The sequence below is a fragment of the Bubalus kerabau genome, chromosome 20 (genome assembly GCF_029407905.1).
Source record: "Bubalus kerabau isolate K-KA32 ecotype Philippines breed swamp buffalo chromosome 20, PCC_UOA_SB_1v2, whole genome shotgun sequence".
Classification (NCBI taxonomy): domain Eukaryota; kingdom Metazoa; phylum Chordata; class Mammalia; order Artiodactyla; family Bovidae; genus Bubalus; species Bubalus kerabau.
This window is the reverse complement of record NC_073643.1, coordinates 55,119,231-55,135,759: the sequence shown is the minus strand read 5'-3', so window position 1 is coordinate 55,135,759 and position 16,529 is coordinate 55,119,231. Positions and strand designations below refer to the sequence as shown.

Sequence of the window (16,529 nt, the reverse complement as noted above, 5' to 3'; positions counted from 1 at the left end):
ATGGACCACCTCCACCAATATCCTCATCTGGCAGACTTGTGAATGAACTGGACCCAATGAACCAGAGTTGACATGCGGCGTGCCCATGACTCTGTATTTTAATGTGCCCCCAGGTAACCCAAAGAAGAGGACTTTCTTCTAAGAAACTCTCTGCTACTTGCTTTGTATTTACTGACACTTAATAAATGAACAGTTTGACTCTGGAGCAAAATTGAGCACTGGGTGAGTCTTGGGCTTTTCCTGATAACACTTGAACCCTTGATAACCAAGGAGCCCTTGCACCTGATCTGGGCCTCATGGGTCCCTGTCCATCTTCCACAGGTTCATCTTGGGGGCATGAATGTGTGGTCCTTCCGAGAACACCCAACAGGTCTGTGGGGGCCCCTGCTGGTGCAGAAGGGCTGTCTTTACAAAGATCTCTGGTTTCACACATAGACCCTGTCTGTTGTACAAAGGCCACTTGAGGGCTGATGCTGTGGCCACTTTGTCAAAGCATGTGGGGCCTTGAAGTCAGCCTCAGAGTCAGAAGAACAAACTGGATTCCTTTCTCCAGGTCTGCAGTCACTGCCTTTGTTGTCTGTTCGGTAAACCTGTTCCCCCACCACTCCTTCCCTCCGACGAGAAAGGTGGCTTCTGCTCACTGAGCCTGCGGTGTGGCCCCAGGGAAGGCCCTTCCTGCTGCTGACCCGCCTTTGTTACCCCTCCTTTGCTCTGCTAGCCTTTTGGCCTCCCCCAACCCCCTCCCGCTTTCCTTTCTCATGCCAAGGAGAAGCCAGCGCCTGTCCCACTGACCTGGCAGACGGATGGGTGACCTCCCAGAAAAGGTGTCCTTCTCTCCTCAGGGCTCAGTGGGAGGTCTCCCTGAAATCGCCTTTCCCTTGAGCATCCTGCCGGAGCCACAGGTCTGAAGCCAAAGGCGCTCTGGAAATGAGGCCTTCCCTGGGGAAGGACACTCACGCACCTCGGGTTTGGAGAGGCCTGGCTCTCTTTGTTCATATGGAGCTAAGACAACTCATTCCAGGCTTCAGATGGGGCTGCCAAGTCTGTGATAACCTCAGCACGAACCTGCCAGAAGGGGTGAGGAAACCACACCAGCCTCCAGCCTCCCCCGGGAGCTCGAGGGATGGGGGAGGGACAAGGGGACACACATCAAAGCCCAGAGATTGGTGATCATACTTCGGATCGGCTTTACTATCTTTCTTCAGAAACCAGCGAGTGTGGGAAAAGTAAAAAGCTGACCTTTCTTTCAACCCTAACCCACTTTGAGCGGCTTTCACAATAGCTGTGCTCTCTCCTGGGTTTTGATAGCTTCAGCTTTAACCGCTCTCTCAACAAAAGTCCGTTTTCTCATTTCAGGCGACAGGTTTCACTATCTATTTGCTCTGCAGATGTGTGTGGGTGGTGGGCTCCACTCGCCAGATTTTTCCCACGCATCTTCAAACCGAGAGGTCTGACCCTGGCTGAAGGGTCCTTCTGAGTCACCCGGGGAATCGCTACATCCTCTGGGTGGAAGAGGCATCGCAGGCATCGCAGGCAGCGGCACCCGTCTACGGACACCGAGAGGGGCCAGAATTCCCGGAATCGCGTGGGGGGCTTGGAAAACCAGGAGCGGAGATTTGGTTTGCTCACCTTGGGGCGGCTCAGCAGGTGGGGAGAGGGCACCAGGAGTGCGGCACGGAGGCCCGGATCCCAGCCCAGATAGAGCAGCCTGTATCTGTGTGTCCCGGTCCGTTCTCCTAGGCTCAGTCCACGTGGCCTCTCTGCAAGGCCTTTCCTATGAACACAGAATTCCTTCTGCGGTGCTGTTTTAGGCACTTGGATAGAGCACCCTTCCATTACTGGACAGGAGAGGCTTGAGGGCACAGGAGGCTCTACGTGTCCGATCCAGTAACCAGCTCACCTCCATCCTCCCTAAATCGCCCCTGTGGGCTTGACCTTTGTCCTTCTCTACCACAGGGGTTTTGGGGGTTGGTCTCTGGCCAAGTTGGCCAGTGGGATTCCTGATGGCCTAGGGCTGATCATGGTGCCCAGTGTCCTCGCTGATTCAGAGGCTGGTGAGCACCGTGCTCTGTGCTCCATGCTGCGGGGTGAGGCAGAGCAGGGAGATGAGGATGAAGAACAGGGTCCTGGAGCTGCAGGGAACAATACACTTCCGGGAAGTGTCACCTGCTCCTGAGTAACTGATGAAAGAAGAGGCTACAGGAGAATCTGAGGCAGGAGGAAGGCTGCAAGAAGGGAAGTGGAGGAAAGGAGGGCTGGGAGCACCCTGTGGGGCACAGGGCGCTCCAGAGGTGAGTGCAGATGGACTGCCTGGCCCAAGCTCAGTCTGCCCAGGGGAGGAGTGACTGGGACACAGCCCTCGGGGCCCATGTCCAGGGTCTTCGCTGCCCCTCTCTGTTGCCTCCTCTAGCAGCTCTGCCTAGATTTGGATCCAGCTTGACTAACCGTGGTTTTAGGCCACCTGTGACCTCCTCCCCGACTCCATCATTCTGGTAAATCAGGCTGCTCTTCGTGGACCAGGGGAGGGCTGGGGAATTTCACTGAACGCAGAAGCTCTTCTGGCAGAGGGCAGTGGGTTGGTGCACTGCATTGGCTGAGGCAGGTCTGAACTCGGACCTCAGCGCAGACTGTGGGTCCAGATACCAGGCCAATTTGGCAACCTCTTAGAACAGCTGCTTTTTTTTTTTCCCTTTTGAAGTCACAGGACTTGACATGGCCCAACAGCTTTGCCCCCATTCTGCTGTGTGCAACTTCCTCTCTCACCTTATGTCTCAATGGAATGAAAGGTGACGCCACTCTCAATGTCATAGTGTTTATTTAAATCCTGAGATTAAAAATAAGACATTCCCAAATGGTGCAGCAGATGCTATACGGACTATGTTTTGGGATACAAAAGTTCCTCACCCCCACTGGGCAGGTGGAGAGTTGGCATTTGATGTGCTTCTGGTAATTATTTGGCAGATAAAAAAGAGATGGGTTCCCAGACCCACTACCCCGTAAGGCCGCGAGCATTGAGGATTGGTCAATTAAAGTGCAATTCTGATTTGGAAGCCACCCAACTGAGGCTTCACTGTTGCTCTGCAGCCATGGGGGGACAGGAGCATCTCTGGACAGCCCTTGTCCTCAGGTTCTGAGGAAGTCTTTTTATCAGAAATGCCTCCCCAAATTTAAAGATGTACTGTGTTATTTTGAAAAAGTGCTTAAGAGAGAAAAGGCATTATTAACTGTCTTTGTTTCCTTGGAAGCACCACAACAGAGAATTCACCCAGGGTTCCACTGAAAAGAACCTTTTGGGTAAGTGTTTTGTAAACGCAGATGGTGACTGAACATTCTCTGTGCCAGGTGACCCTTGGTTCTGAGCATTGCAGAGGGTGGCTCTGCTCTCGTTCTCAACACCTGTGGGCTGAGGCTGGGGTTCTCCAAGGTGGAGTCTCCAAGGGGGGCTTCTAAACCTGAAACTCCTATAAAAACGTATGGTCGACAGCTAACCACAATGATAAAACACAGACTGAGATTTCATCCCCAAATGGGGATTTCTTTTCAGATGAGTCTGGAATGGCTTCACCACCGAAGGTGAGTGACAACTGAAAATAATTTTAAAAAACCATCTCCTTTATCTCTGATTTATCTAGCGTGGCTGTGCATTCATACTTTTCAGACCCTATGTAGTGTTTCAGTTCCAGATTCCTGTTTGAGAATTTCCTTGCCTGCTCTTGATCCAGTGGATGTGGAGTAGGTGGGCTCCAGCCAGAAGTGCTCTGCAGGGGCTACGCTTTCTCCCAAACATGCTTGCTGGCGGTGGATGAGGGTGCCTGACAGAGGCCTCGTGTTCCTGGGTGAGGGTGATCAGTGGCTCCCAAGGCAGTGGTGAGCAAGGCGGCTGGTACTAAGCTTGTACTAAACAGCAACAGTTATTCAGAGAGCTCAGCCAGCCCCCAAAGAGGCTGCTGGGGGATTTTTTTTTCTTTTTTTTAGATAGTGATCTGGGATCCCAAGAATGCTTCCTACTTGTTGACTTTTAGTGTTAATTCAGTCTACTGGCCTGGGCCGCCACTTTCAATAGCTGTTTTTCATTATCGTTTGCATTGAAAAGAATACCTCAACCCCCAAACTTCAGTAAAGTTGGGAACTTGTTTAAAATAAGAAAGCAGTTTATACAAGCTATACTTAAATATGCCAAGATGATCTCTAGCTGCACAGCAAACCCGAGCTCCCACAGCAAAGTAACGAAGAACAAGAGTCCATTCAGCACAAAAAACTAGATACGCTGCAGAGGCGGGGCGGGCGCAGGGGCAGCGAAGGCCTCTCCGCCACTGCCGTCACCAGCTGCGGTGCTGGCACTAGGGGCCCGCGAGCTCCTGCAGAGTGGCTCTGGGTTGGCTTCACAAGAGCCACGGGATTTTTTTAAGCTGCAGTTGGTCCCCTGGGGGGTCGAGTCACAGAGGTTCAGAACAAGCCTCAGATGGAATGTCTCAGGCCTTCCGCAGGAAACATATCGGCTACTTGAGAAAAGCTGATTCGAGCTGCAGGTGACGGTGGTGACATGAGCAGAGGGCCGTCTGCTTGGCCATGTCTCCAGGGTATCCTGGGAAAGCTAAGCACTCAAACCGAGATTCCAGATGCTTCAGGGTCTTTTGTTTCTCTCAAGTGGTGAGCCAGCTACATCTGATTATCCTTTTCAAGAGGGAGATGGATTTAAAGGCAGGGTAGTTTGCTTTCAAGCAGTGTGGCACTCTGTAAGGACAAGCACGAATCCAGGAAGTCTCTGGGGGCCTGGCCATTTCTGTTTTGGTGCTAAGCACCGTCAGGACCTTGCTCAATGAGGTGCTAGAGACTTCTGGCTTTCTGCCACAGGCGGCTGCTCTCAGGAAAGAGAGCACGAGAGGGCCAGCTCTTTTCTGGAAGGTTCTGTTCACCGTGTCTCAAGCCCCACTTCAAGTGCCTGGAAGCGCCTATGTCTCCTGTTTAAATGGAAGTTCTGAGTCTACTGCCAAAGTCATTTCCTCCTACCTCTGCTGGCGCCTTGGGGGTATGGGGTCTGAACTGAACTTGGCCAAGGATTCTTGACCCATTCGTCAGTTCTCAAAACCAGTCAGACCAGGCTCGTGAATGACGAGATGAAGCTTCGACGTGGTGTGACTCGGCTTAGTCACCGGGCTAGCTGAAGGGCTGGTGGGGTACTTGGACCTGCAGTTGCCTTGCCAGGTACCCTCTCTCCTGACCACAGCTAAGGTGGGCTGCTTGGTCAGATCTCTGCTCACCGCGGAAGGACCTGGGTCCTGACTGCCCTGTGAACAGGGCACAGAGAGGCCATCACAGGTGAGCGCTCTGTGGTGGGAGAAAAGGGCCACAGAGAACAGGAAGATCATCTGCTTCTTGTCCCGGAAAAGGACAGAGGATTCATTTGCTCCCAGGTGTCAGGTGCAGGCTGAGCAGCAGGAAGTGGAAAAGGGGTGCAGGGAACCTAGGCAGGTGGGGAGGAGGGACCGAGAGGTGAGCAAAGAGCCGATTCATGAATTATGCCCGTGTATACTTGAGTTAGCAAAGACTTCTCTTAAGAAGCCCCCGATTTTTAAAAGTGGTTCCCACCCTGAATGTAATCATTAGTAAACGTATCTGCAGAAGCTCTTGTTAATATAAACAAAGACAGGCTGAGGAATGAGCCCCACAGGCTGATGCGTCCAGCCTTTTGGTCATGGCGTGGTCGTTACCCAGCATCTGGGCTCTGGCCATCTGGACGTAGACTGCACTGCAGACCCTCAGCCGGTGGGTTCTGTTTCCTGGATTAGCTTCACTTCTGATTCTTAGGGTGGTATTTTGAGCTGTTGAGAGGCCCAGCTGAGTGGAGGGCTTTGCTCCAAGACAGACTCGCCCAGACAGAAGGGCCAGGAGAAAAGTGCAGCTGGCGGCCCCTCTGAGCCTGCACTCCCCGGGCAGGAGGGGACAGGAGCATGATCGAGGAAGCTGGATGGGATCTCAGGCGGGCCCCTAGGTGCCCTGACGTCCTTTCCCAGGGAGGACTCGAGGGCCCCACAGGGTCTGGCCAGGCCTTCCAGCTCATGGTCACCCGTGATGCCTGGCTGGGCACAGGGGGGCTGTGTCTCTCCACGGGTGGAAGTCGGGACCCCTCTGACCTAGGAAACTCTTCATAGGAGGCCTGGAGCCAACTGCGCCCCCCTGGAGAGGCCAGTGGTCTCCTGAGCGTTTAAACCTTTGGCATAGTGTCCCTCTGGGTGTGAGGACAATGGAAAACATCACTTGAGCCCTTATGAGCCACGGGGCTAAGAGTGATGTGCGCAGTGCCGAGTACACGGCGCTCGGAGCAACGTGGCTCTGACGAGCAGCCAAGGGCCCGTCTCCTAAAGTTGCATAATGGATACTGAGAGCTTTAGAGCAGCTATTTTTTGTTTTCTGGGTTTTTTAGGTGCTTTACGTGACAAGTGAGGAGGAGTAGTGTTTCCTGTGGGTAATGTGAAACTAGCAAAATCCAGGTACTTGAGGTTACGGGAAATCACTTCCATCGTAGATCACAGGCCGGTCAACAGTTAAGTGATAAAAGACTTTCTTGGAGACAAATCTAGGAGACAAATGGGGAAGGAGGGGTTATTCCGAGGGCTGGAAGCAGCTGCAGTGACTTGGCTGGGGTGGGTGCTGGCTGGCATGGGAAGCTTTGGTGCAAAGACCTCTGCTCCGAGCCTGGGGTCCCTCACAGACTGCATGGACTCTTCCGGGTCCCCTCACCCCCATTTCCTGTCTCTCTAGCAGAGACATCTTCCTGCAAAGTGTCAGGGTCTTAGGACACCTCCGTGGACTGTCCTGGGCTTGGGTGCAGAAATGCCCATTCAGTCCCACACTGTGAAGCACCCCTCCTTGCCTTGCTGCTCTGAAGGGGCCCTGGGGTGGGGGTGTCTCAGGGGTCTCGGTGGTCTGGGCTGCCCTGGGGAAGTGGGTGGCGCAGGCGTGGAGGGGACACACACAGTGGAGGCGAGCCTGGATCTCATTCTGACTGGACATCTGGATCTCTTCCGCTGTCGTGCTTTGAAAACCTTGACTAGGCCCTGAGATGACGTCAGTGGCGAGGGCTGCAGTGTGTTTCAGCACCACGGCCGCTCCTAATGCCGACTGCAAAGCCGGTCTGCGGCTGCCTCTGCCCTCAACACGCTGCTCCCAGCCTCTCTGTCAACCTGTGGTGGGGCTCAGGGAGGTAGTAACAATGCTGGCTGCCACCACAGAGGACACTGGGGTTCCAGTAAAACCCAGAGGGGAGAGCAGACCCTCTGCTGGGCTGGCCTCCACCCCGTCTCCTGACCGCTGCCCTGAGGGGCTGAGGCCCATGCCCGGTCTGACCAGCTTTCTGGACATGCAGAGCCCATGCCCAAGAATCCTGCTAACGCAGGGTGTGTTCATGTTCCTGGGGATGTGTGGGGGAAGGGTGGGGAGGGGGAAAGGTGGGGAGCCCGTTCTTCCAAGCTCTCCCTTGGTGGACGCCCTCAGCCACACGCCCTGGGAGTTCAAGGCCCTGAGGTGGTGAGAGGTTGCACTCCGGCTTTCACCAACAGGTGGCACCCCAGCTTCTCACCTACTTAATAGCTATTAAGTTACTGTGCTTAAAGCCCAGCGGGCTGGCAAGGGCACCCATGGGGAGGGATGTGGCTGCTAGCTCAGGGCCCTGCTCAGTGAGGATGTGGCTGAATGCTGATCAGACAGGTCTTATGAACGAAGCGAGCCCCTACTAAGGGCTTACACTGAAGCCAGAAGAGGGACAGGTGCCCAGCAGCCTTCACCGTGCCAGCCGCACATCTCCATGAAGCAGGGCCCTGGCTCGAGGCAGATGCTCAACCAACACTGGTCTGCTGTCCTGCTTCCTTTCTTGGACGCCCCTCCAGCCTCATCTCCATTCACCCCCATCCTCCTGACCCCTCAACCCTGCACTCACTCCTGGACCTGCACCTGGAGCTCTGAAATCGTGCTCCCCAGAGATGGTACCTGCTGCTCCACTCCCTGGACGAGGGGCCAGGGCCTCGCCTCACAGCTCCAGTTCTGATTAGCTCTGGGCCTTTTTACTTCACTTCTCTCTCATCCATCCATCCATCCATTTACCCATCTGCCCAATCCTTCCACTGTATTTGCTGGGCTCTTCTCTGGCCTGGGCAGAGGGCATCAGGACGGCAGAAGCAGAAGAGCATCCCGGGTAAGAGCCTAGAGCCTCAAGCCAGGCCACCTGGGTTCAAATCCAGCCCCACCACCAGCTGTGTGATTGGGAGTGCCCCTCTTCTAGGTCCTCAGCCCCTTAGCAGTAACACGAGAGAAAGACAGTCCCTACTGCATGGGGCTACTGTGCGGCTGAAGGCAGTAGTATTAATAAGAGCAGAGGAAAGAGAACACACTTAACCTGTGGTGAGACTCTGTAAGTATCAGGCTGTGTGTTACACATTCTACAAAGGACACTGGAACACCAGAGTATAGGTCTAAAATTAATGAACCACTGATAATCAGGGACTGGTAATTAAACAACTGCTTTTAAACGTCCACCTCTGTCCTTGAGGCGGGGTGCCGGGTGGGTTCATCTGGATGCTGACCGAGGAGGCGGCCTACCTGGAAAAAGTGTTGTCGAAGATGAGCAGGTAGATGCCTGGTGTGCGGACCTTGAGCTGGCCCTGGATGTTCTCCTTGTGGGAATTGCAGCGGGTGGTGGGAATGAGCACCTGGGAGGAGAAGCAGATGGGAAAGTGTCACAGAAGTGGAGGGCACCACAGAGCCTCTGGGCAGACTCTTCATTTGGGGAAGGAAACTGAGGTCCAGGGAGGCTGAATGCCTCGTCCGAGGTCACAGCTGAGCCTCATCAGCTCCCACTTCCGGGCGGTGTCCTTCCACATGCCCTGGGTTTGTCAATAACTTACAATGGGGCGGGGACCAGTATAGACATGAGTTTCATCCAAAATCATGATAGGTCAGCATCCTGAAAGAATGGTCCCCCCAGCCTCCTCTGACCATGGCCAGTGCCAGAATGCTCTACTGTCCAGAGAAGCAGCTTCTTCCTGGCTTCAGGAAGCAGAGGCTTACTCCAGGTGAAATCTTGCCTGGTCCCTTCCTGTTGGTGCTAATGCTGCTGCCCTTGGGGGTGTCAGAGGACAGGCTAAGCCCTCCATCCATGTCTCTCGGGCACTCTGTGAAGCTTCTGGGTCTGCTTTCCTCCAGGCTGACCGCCCCGGCTCCACCCGTGGCTTCTCACTTGGCCCCAGTCAGTCCGTATATCCCAGAGCCCTTTCATCTTTCCAGGTCTCCAGCTTCCTATCTCCTCTGAGAATGATAAATTAATCCCAGGAGACACTTATTTTCTGAGAACATTGTTCCCAGGGCCTCACTGTCAGAGGCCAAGTCTGAGCACATGGTGTGAGCTGGCCAGGGCCAGGGCTGGGGTCCTGGGATGGCCAACATCTTCCCCACGGGAAGTCTTCAAACTGCTGGCCAGGTGAGATACTTTAAAACTGAAGATATAATAGGAAGTAACACAGAGCCAGTCAAAATTAAAAACATTTTTGGGAGGGCTTCCCTGCTGGTCCCAGCGGTTAAGTATCCATCTGCCAATGCAGGGGACATGGGTATGTTCCCTGGTCTGGGAAGATCCCACAGGCTGAGGGGCACTAGGCCCTCGAGCCACAGCTGCTGAGCCCAGGGCTGCAACTACTGCAGCCTGTAGACCCAGAGCCCGGGCTCCACAAGAGGAGCCGCCGCAGTGAGAAGCCTGAGCCCGGGCTCCACAAGAGGAGCCGCCGCAGTGAGAAGCCTGCGCTGCAGCCTGCACGCCCAGAGCCTGGGCTCCACAAGAGGAGCCGCCGCAGTGAGAAGCCTGCGCACGACAAACAGCAGCCCCCACTTGCCGCAACTAGAGAAAACCTGCACGTGAACGTTGTCAACCTGTATAAAATGACTGAATCCAAAACACAAAGATGAGATTACTTTTTCACCTCAAGGCTGAACATAGCTGCCTATTTCTTGAAACGCTACACGGTGGCCACAAAGTTCCCAAAGTGGAGTCAGTTCCCACAAAAAGCTCTGCCCTTAAGGATCTTGTGGTTTAATGGTGATAACAGATAAGAAAACACTGAGTTGTGCTGGGTGAGTCTGTCACAGTAGGGGTACTGGGGAGGGTGCCTATCCCAGCCTTTCGGTGGGTGGCAGGAGAGGCAGAATCAGGGAGGACTTCCTGGAAGAGGCAACACTGAGCTAGGACAATTTAGTTAGTACAGTCCATGGGGCCTCAAAGAGTCAGACACGACTGAGTGCACACACTTCTAACTTATTTGTATCTTTACATTTAAATTTTATTGCTTGTAGGCATGATGGGGTTGGGGCTTACTTTTATCCAACTTAACAATTCCTGCCTTTCAATTGGGATGTTTATCTAACTTACATTAATGCGATTGTCAATAAGGTTAGGTTTGAGTCTCTCATCTCACTGTTTTTTATTTGTTCCACCTGCTGATTGCTCTCTTTTCCTCTCAAAGCAGTAAACTAGGGCAATTTCCGGGCTCAACTTGTTCTAGCAAAGATCACTGTCCATCATCGCCTACTGTGCAGTGACTTGAAAACCGTTGCTTCTCGTATTTTGTCTGTTTTGGTTACTTCTTGGGAGGGTAAATCTCAGCCATTCTCCCGTGCTTTTGAACATGTTGTCCCCCCGCCTGGTGTGGCCAGCGAATAAAAATAAATAAGAGACTCAGGTTGGATCCCTGGGTCGGGAAAACATCCTGGAGAAGGGAATAGCAACCCACTTTAGTATTCTTGCCGGAGAATACCATGGACAGAGGAGCCCAGTGGGCTGGAGTCCATGGGGGTCTCAAAGAGTCATATATGACTGAGCAACTAAGTTAAAAGTAAAGGAATGTAAGAAGATACACCATGCTGCTGCCGCTCAGTCACTTCAGTCGTGTCCAGCTCTGTGCGACCCTATGGACTACAGCCCGCCAGGCTCCTCTGTCCATGGAGTTCTCTAGGTAAGAGTACTAGAGTGGGTTGCCATGCCCTTCTCCAGGGGACCTTCCTGTCCCAGGGATTGAACCCAAGTCTCCTGTACTTCAAACAGATTCTTTACCACTGAGCCACCAGGGAAGCCCCATACCATGCTAACACTGGTCAAAAGACGCTACAGTAATATCCAAGTAGATTTTACATCAAAGAACATGGCCAGGGATAGTATCATAAATGATAAAGACGGCAATTCATCAAGGGAACATAACAATCCTAAGCATTATCTATTAACTTGATCTAACTGATATTTATAGGACACTCCACCCAACAATAGCAGAACACGCATTCTTTCCCAGTATTAGTTCAGTTCAGTCATTCACTCGTGTCTGACTCTTTGTGACCCTATGGACTGTAGCATGCTAGGCTTCCCTCTCCATCACCAACTCTCAGAGCTTGCTCAAACTCATGTCCATTGAGTTGGTGACGCTATCCAATCATCTCATCCTCTGTCGTCCCCTTCTCCCGCCTTCAATCTTTCTCAGCATCAGAGTCTTTTCAAATGAGTCAGTTCTTCACATCAGGTGGCCAAAGAATTGGAGTTTCAGCTTCAGCACCAGTCTTTCCAATGAATTTTCAGCACTAATTTATTTTAGGATTGACTGGTTTGAACTTTTGGCTTATCCAAGGGACTCTCAAGAGTTTTCTCCAACATCATAGTTCAAAAGCATGAATTCTCAGCACTCAGCTTTCCTTATGGTCCAACTCTAACATCCATACATGATAACTGGAAAAACCATAGCTTTGACTAGACAGACCTTTGCTGGTAAAGTAATGTCTCTGCTTTTTAATATGCTGTTTAGGTTTGTCATAGTTTTTCTTCCAAGGAGCAAGCGGCTTTTAATTTCATGGCTATAGTCACTGTCGATAGTGATTTTGGAGCCCAAGAAAATAGTCTGTCACTATACCAAGTGAACATTTCATGCAAAGATGGGCACAATAAAGGACAGAAACGGTATGGACCTAAGTAGAAGATATTAAGAAGAGGTGGCAAGAATACACAGAAGAACTAGACAAAAAAGATCTTCACAACCCAGATAACCACAATGGTGTGATCACTCACCTAGAGCCAGATATCCTGGACTGTGAAGTCAAGAGGGCCTTACATCAAGTGGGGCTTACAAAGCATCACTACAAACAAAGCTACTGGAGGTGATGGAATTCCAGTTGAGCTATTTCAAATCCTAAAAGATGATGCCGTGAAAGTGCTGCACTCAATATGCCAGCAAATTTGGAAAACTCAGCAGTGGTCACAGGACTGAAAAAGATCAATTTTCATTCCAATCCCAAAGAAAGGCAATGCCAAAGAATGCTCAAACTACCACACAATTGCACTCATCTCACACACTAGCAAAGTAATGCTCAAAATTCTCCAAGCAAGGCTTCAACAGTATGGGAACTGAGAACTTCCAGATGTTTAAGCTGGATTTAGAAAAGGCAGAGGAACCAGAGATCAAATTGCCAATATCCATTGGATCATCAAAAAAGGAAGAGAATTCCAGAAAAACATCTACTTCTGCTTTACTGACAAAGCCTTTGACTGCGTGGATCACAACAAACTGTGCTTCACAGTTTTCACCCCTCTTTAAGAGATGGGAATACCAGACCACCTTACCTGCCTCCTGAGAAATCTGTATGCAGGTCAAGAAGCAATAGTTAGAACCGAACATGGAACAGCAGACTGGTTCCAAACTGGGAAAAGAGTACTTCAAGGCTGTATATTGTCACCCTGCTTATTTGACTTATATGCAGAATACATCTGCAAAATGCCAGGCTGGATGAAGCACAAGCTGGAATCAAGATTGCCGGGAGAAATATCAATAACCTCAGATATGCAGATGACACCACCCTAATGGCAGAAAGCGAAGAGGAACTAAAGAGCCTCTTGATGAAAGTGAAAGTGGAGAATGAAAAAGCTGGCTTAAAACTCCACATTAAAAAACTAAGATCATGGCATCTGGTCCCATCACTTTATGGCAAATAGATGGGGAAACAATGGAAACAGTGACAGACTTTTCCAGTATACTTGGAATAATCGCTAGGTGGGCCACATTTTAGGCCATTAAGAAAAATTACATTTAAAAGGATCCAAACTATAAAAAGTGTGTTTTCTGACAATGGAGTTAAGTTAGAAAAAAACCGCAGTTGTCTAGAAAATCCCCAAATATCCCAAACTAAATAACACATGAGTCAGACAAAAGTCAAAAGGGAGACCTCAAAGGCCTGGGAGAGAGACAGAGCGCAGAGCAGGCTCCTGCCACCACAGTACCCCGGCTCTGACTGCAAGCTGGTGGTGCTGAGGGAGCAGGACGGGCCCAAGACAAGCCTGGAGGAGACTGAGATGCATGAGGACCTCCTACGTGTGGGCTCTGCAGCAGCTCCTCTACCAAGTAGAACGTGGTATCTCATTGAGCTCCATTAATGGTTTATAATATTCTAGTTCTACAGGGAACTGAGACTCTTGGGAGGTTGAGTGGTTGGCTCTGTTCCTGTGATCCATAACCTAAAAGTTTTGAGCCTGGCCTGAGAAATTTCAGCAAGCGCATGTAGAGGAAGCGCCGGGGAGAAAGGCTTGCGGTTTACACGGGGACACCTGTGTGCCTCGCTCCTCAGCCTTCCCACACACTACTTTGATTACAAAGCAAAAGCCAAGAGCTTGTCAAGGCAGTATCCTCCGAAGAGGACATGTAAGATAATACTCTTTATTTCTTTAAAACAGTCTATAGACTTTTTGTTCATTCCAGCTGCTGTTTTTTCCACCATGGTCAAAATCTGTAAGATTTTCTCGCTATTACTTTAAATTAATCAACCAAACCATCTAGGGGAGACAAAGGCTCTGGTGTAAAACTGTGGAAAGTTCTTTAAGAGATGGGAATACCAGACCCTACCTGCCTCCTGAGAAATCTATACGCAGGTCAAGAAGCAACAGAACTGGACATGGAACAACAGATTGGTTCCAAATTGGGAAAGGAGTATGTCAAGGCTGTATACTGTCACCCTGCTTATTTAACTTACATGCAGAGTGTATCATGTGAAATTCTGGGTTGGATAAAGCACAAGCTGGAATCAAGATTGCCGGGAAAAATGTCAGGAACCTCAGATATACAGATGATACAACCCTTATGGCAGAAAGCAAAGAGGAACTAAAGAGCCTCTTGATAAAAGTGAAAGAGAAGAATGAAAAAGCTGGCTTACAACTCAATATTCAAAAAGCTAAGATCATGGCATCTGGTCCTATCACTTCATGGCAAACAGATGGGGAAACAATGGAAACAGTGAGAGACTTTACTTTCTTGGACTCCAAAATCACTGCAGATGGTGACTGCAGCCATGAAGTTAAAAGACTCTTGTTCCTTGGAAGAAAAGCTATGACAAGCCAAGACAGAGTATTAAAAAGCAGAAACAAACAAACAAAGTAATAAAATAAAAACACAAAAAGCAAAGACATCACTTTTCCGACAAAGGTCTCTATAGTCAAAGCTGTAATTTTGTCAGTAGTCATGTACGGATGTAAGAGTTGGACCATAAGGAAGGCTGAGCGCCAAAGAATTGATGCTTTTGATCTGTGGTGCTGCCGAAGACTCTTCAGAGTCCCTTGGACAACAAGGAGATCTAACCAGTCAATCCTAAAGAAATCAACCCTGAGTATTCACTGGAACGACTGATGCTGAAGCTGAAGCTCCAACACTTTGGCCACCTGATGTGAAGAGCCCACTCACTGGAAAAGACCCTGATGCTGGGAAAGACTGAGGGCAGGAGAAGGGGATGACAGAGGATGAGATGGTTGGATGCTATCACTGACTCAATGGACTTGAGTTTGAGCAAACTCCGGGAGATAGTGAAGAACAGAGAAGCGTGGCATGCTGTACATAGTCCATGGGGTTGCAAAGAGTCAGACATGAGTGAGCAACTGAACAACAACTGGTGTCAAAGCCCATACAGCTGAGGTGACAGATGACGACTGGGGTCCCGTGTAAACCTGAGCAAGACAGTCTCTGCTGTGTGAACTCTGGGGCCATCCCGCATCGGCCTCCCCTGCTTGGACAGATGTGACCTGATTTACACCACTTGTCTGCACAACAGTCCAGTTGGTTTTACTGCTCTCTTGAGAAACTCCAGTGGCCTGGGCCCTGGTACAGAGCCGTGATTCTATGCTAAATGGAAAAACCCAGTCACAAAAGGCCACGTAACGCGTGATTCCATTCACATGAAATGTCCAGAACAGGAAAGCCGTTAAGGACAGAGGGCAGGCTGCTAGTTGCTGGGAGGAGGTAGTGACTGCGAATGGATACAGGGTTTCTTTTTGCTTTATGCAGTGATGAAAATGATCTAAAATTAGACAGTGGTGATGAACTGCTAAGATAACTAAGATAACTGAACATTTTAAATGGGTGAATTACATGTATGTATGTAAATTGTATCTCTTCAAAGTTATTTAAAAATAAAAAGCTCCCTGCCCCTGCTCCTCCCCTGACTCTTAACAGCCCCAGGCAGGCCTCTGGCTTCTCTGGGCAAAGAGACAGGCAGGGCCCGGATCTTGGTCCCTGACTAGTCCCAGGCTTCAGACCAGTGGTCTGCATACGGGTGGCCTCAGGTCCGTGATTTACTGCTTCTTTTAAGTGCTTCCCAAACGCACCATCTCTCATCTCAGTGTCCAGGCCCGGCCTTGATGGAGAGGGGCCCTCTGGAGAGAGGGTGGTCCCGGGTGGGGCGTATCTGACATGCTCTAGAGACGGCACTGGGCTGCCACACTGTTCCCTCTGCCTGGACGCTTCTCCTGTAAGCCGTGCCCCCTCCCACCCCTCCCAATAGCTTCTCCTGGTTTGGCCCAGGAGTCTCCTGGTCTGCTAACGCCCCCCAGGCTGGGTTAGGTGCCCTTCTTACTGCTCCCCCACCCCCCGCCCGGTGCCACCCCGTCATGACAGTCACTACCTGGAATCGCAGTTGTTTCTTTCACAGGGCCTCTCTCTGATGATACTCTGAGCTCCTCAAGGGCAGATCCCAGCGTGGCCCTTCTCTCCTGATCCTCAGTGGGCCCTACAGAGCCCACTATACCACGGAAGTTCAGTGAATGGTTGTGAACTGAGTGCAAGGACCTAGCCCAGTTCCTGAAGTCTGAGCCTCTGTCACCATGAAACCTAAGTGCTGCGAGGTGCACTATGCCCTCTTGTTTCCACAAGGTCCAGGCTGGTCAGGGCATCACCCGGGGAGTCCACAGGTGAAATGCTAAAGAAGTGAGCCTGGACACAGACTCTCCAGGCTGATGTCTGTCCAGGACCTCAGGCAGATTTAACAGCAACCCCACAGCGGGCTGGGGATGGCAGAGGAGCCCCTGAGAGAGTGAGCACCCTCTCACTCACCGTGAGCTTCTTCTGCCCCCTGGCGACCACTGTGGGAACGACAACGGCTGCCATACCCTCCAGGCAACAATGGAGCCCGAGATGAGGACTCTGAGCTCCTGAATCCTGAGAGGAACCAGCCAGGTCTTTCAGGGCCATGAG

The 16,529-nt window shown here is 51.0% G+C and overlaps 1 protein-coding gene across 7 annotated transcripts in view; it reads right to left on the bottom strand.

Moving 5' to 3' along the window:
* Positions 1-2,796: 2,796 nt before the first annotated feature.
* The window catches only part of FYCO1 (FYVE and coiled-coil domain autophagy adaptor 1), an 80,030-nt gene continuing 66,297 nt past the window's right edge, over positions 2,797-16,529 (bottom strand). For 6 of the 7 annotated variants that reach the window (XM_055557971.1, XM_055557970.1, XM_055557974.1 and 3 more), the window contains 2 exons: positions 8,596-8,705; positions 2,797-6,577 (listed from right to left, as the gene is read on the bottom strand). In XM_055557971.1, the coding sequence (XP_055413946.1) occupies positions 6,502-6,577; positions 8,596-8,705 (186 nt within the window). In that variant the 3' untranslated portion in view covers positions 2,797-6,501. The remainder of the gene's footprint in view (positions 6,578-8,595; positions 8,706-16,529) is intronic. The other variant, XM_055557975.1, reaches the window with a different exon arrangement.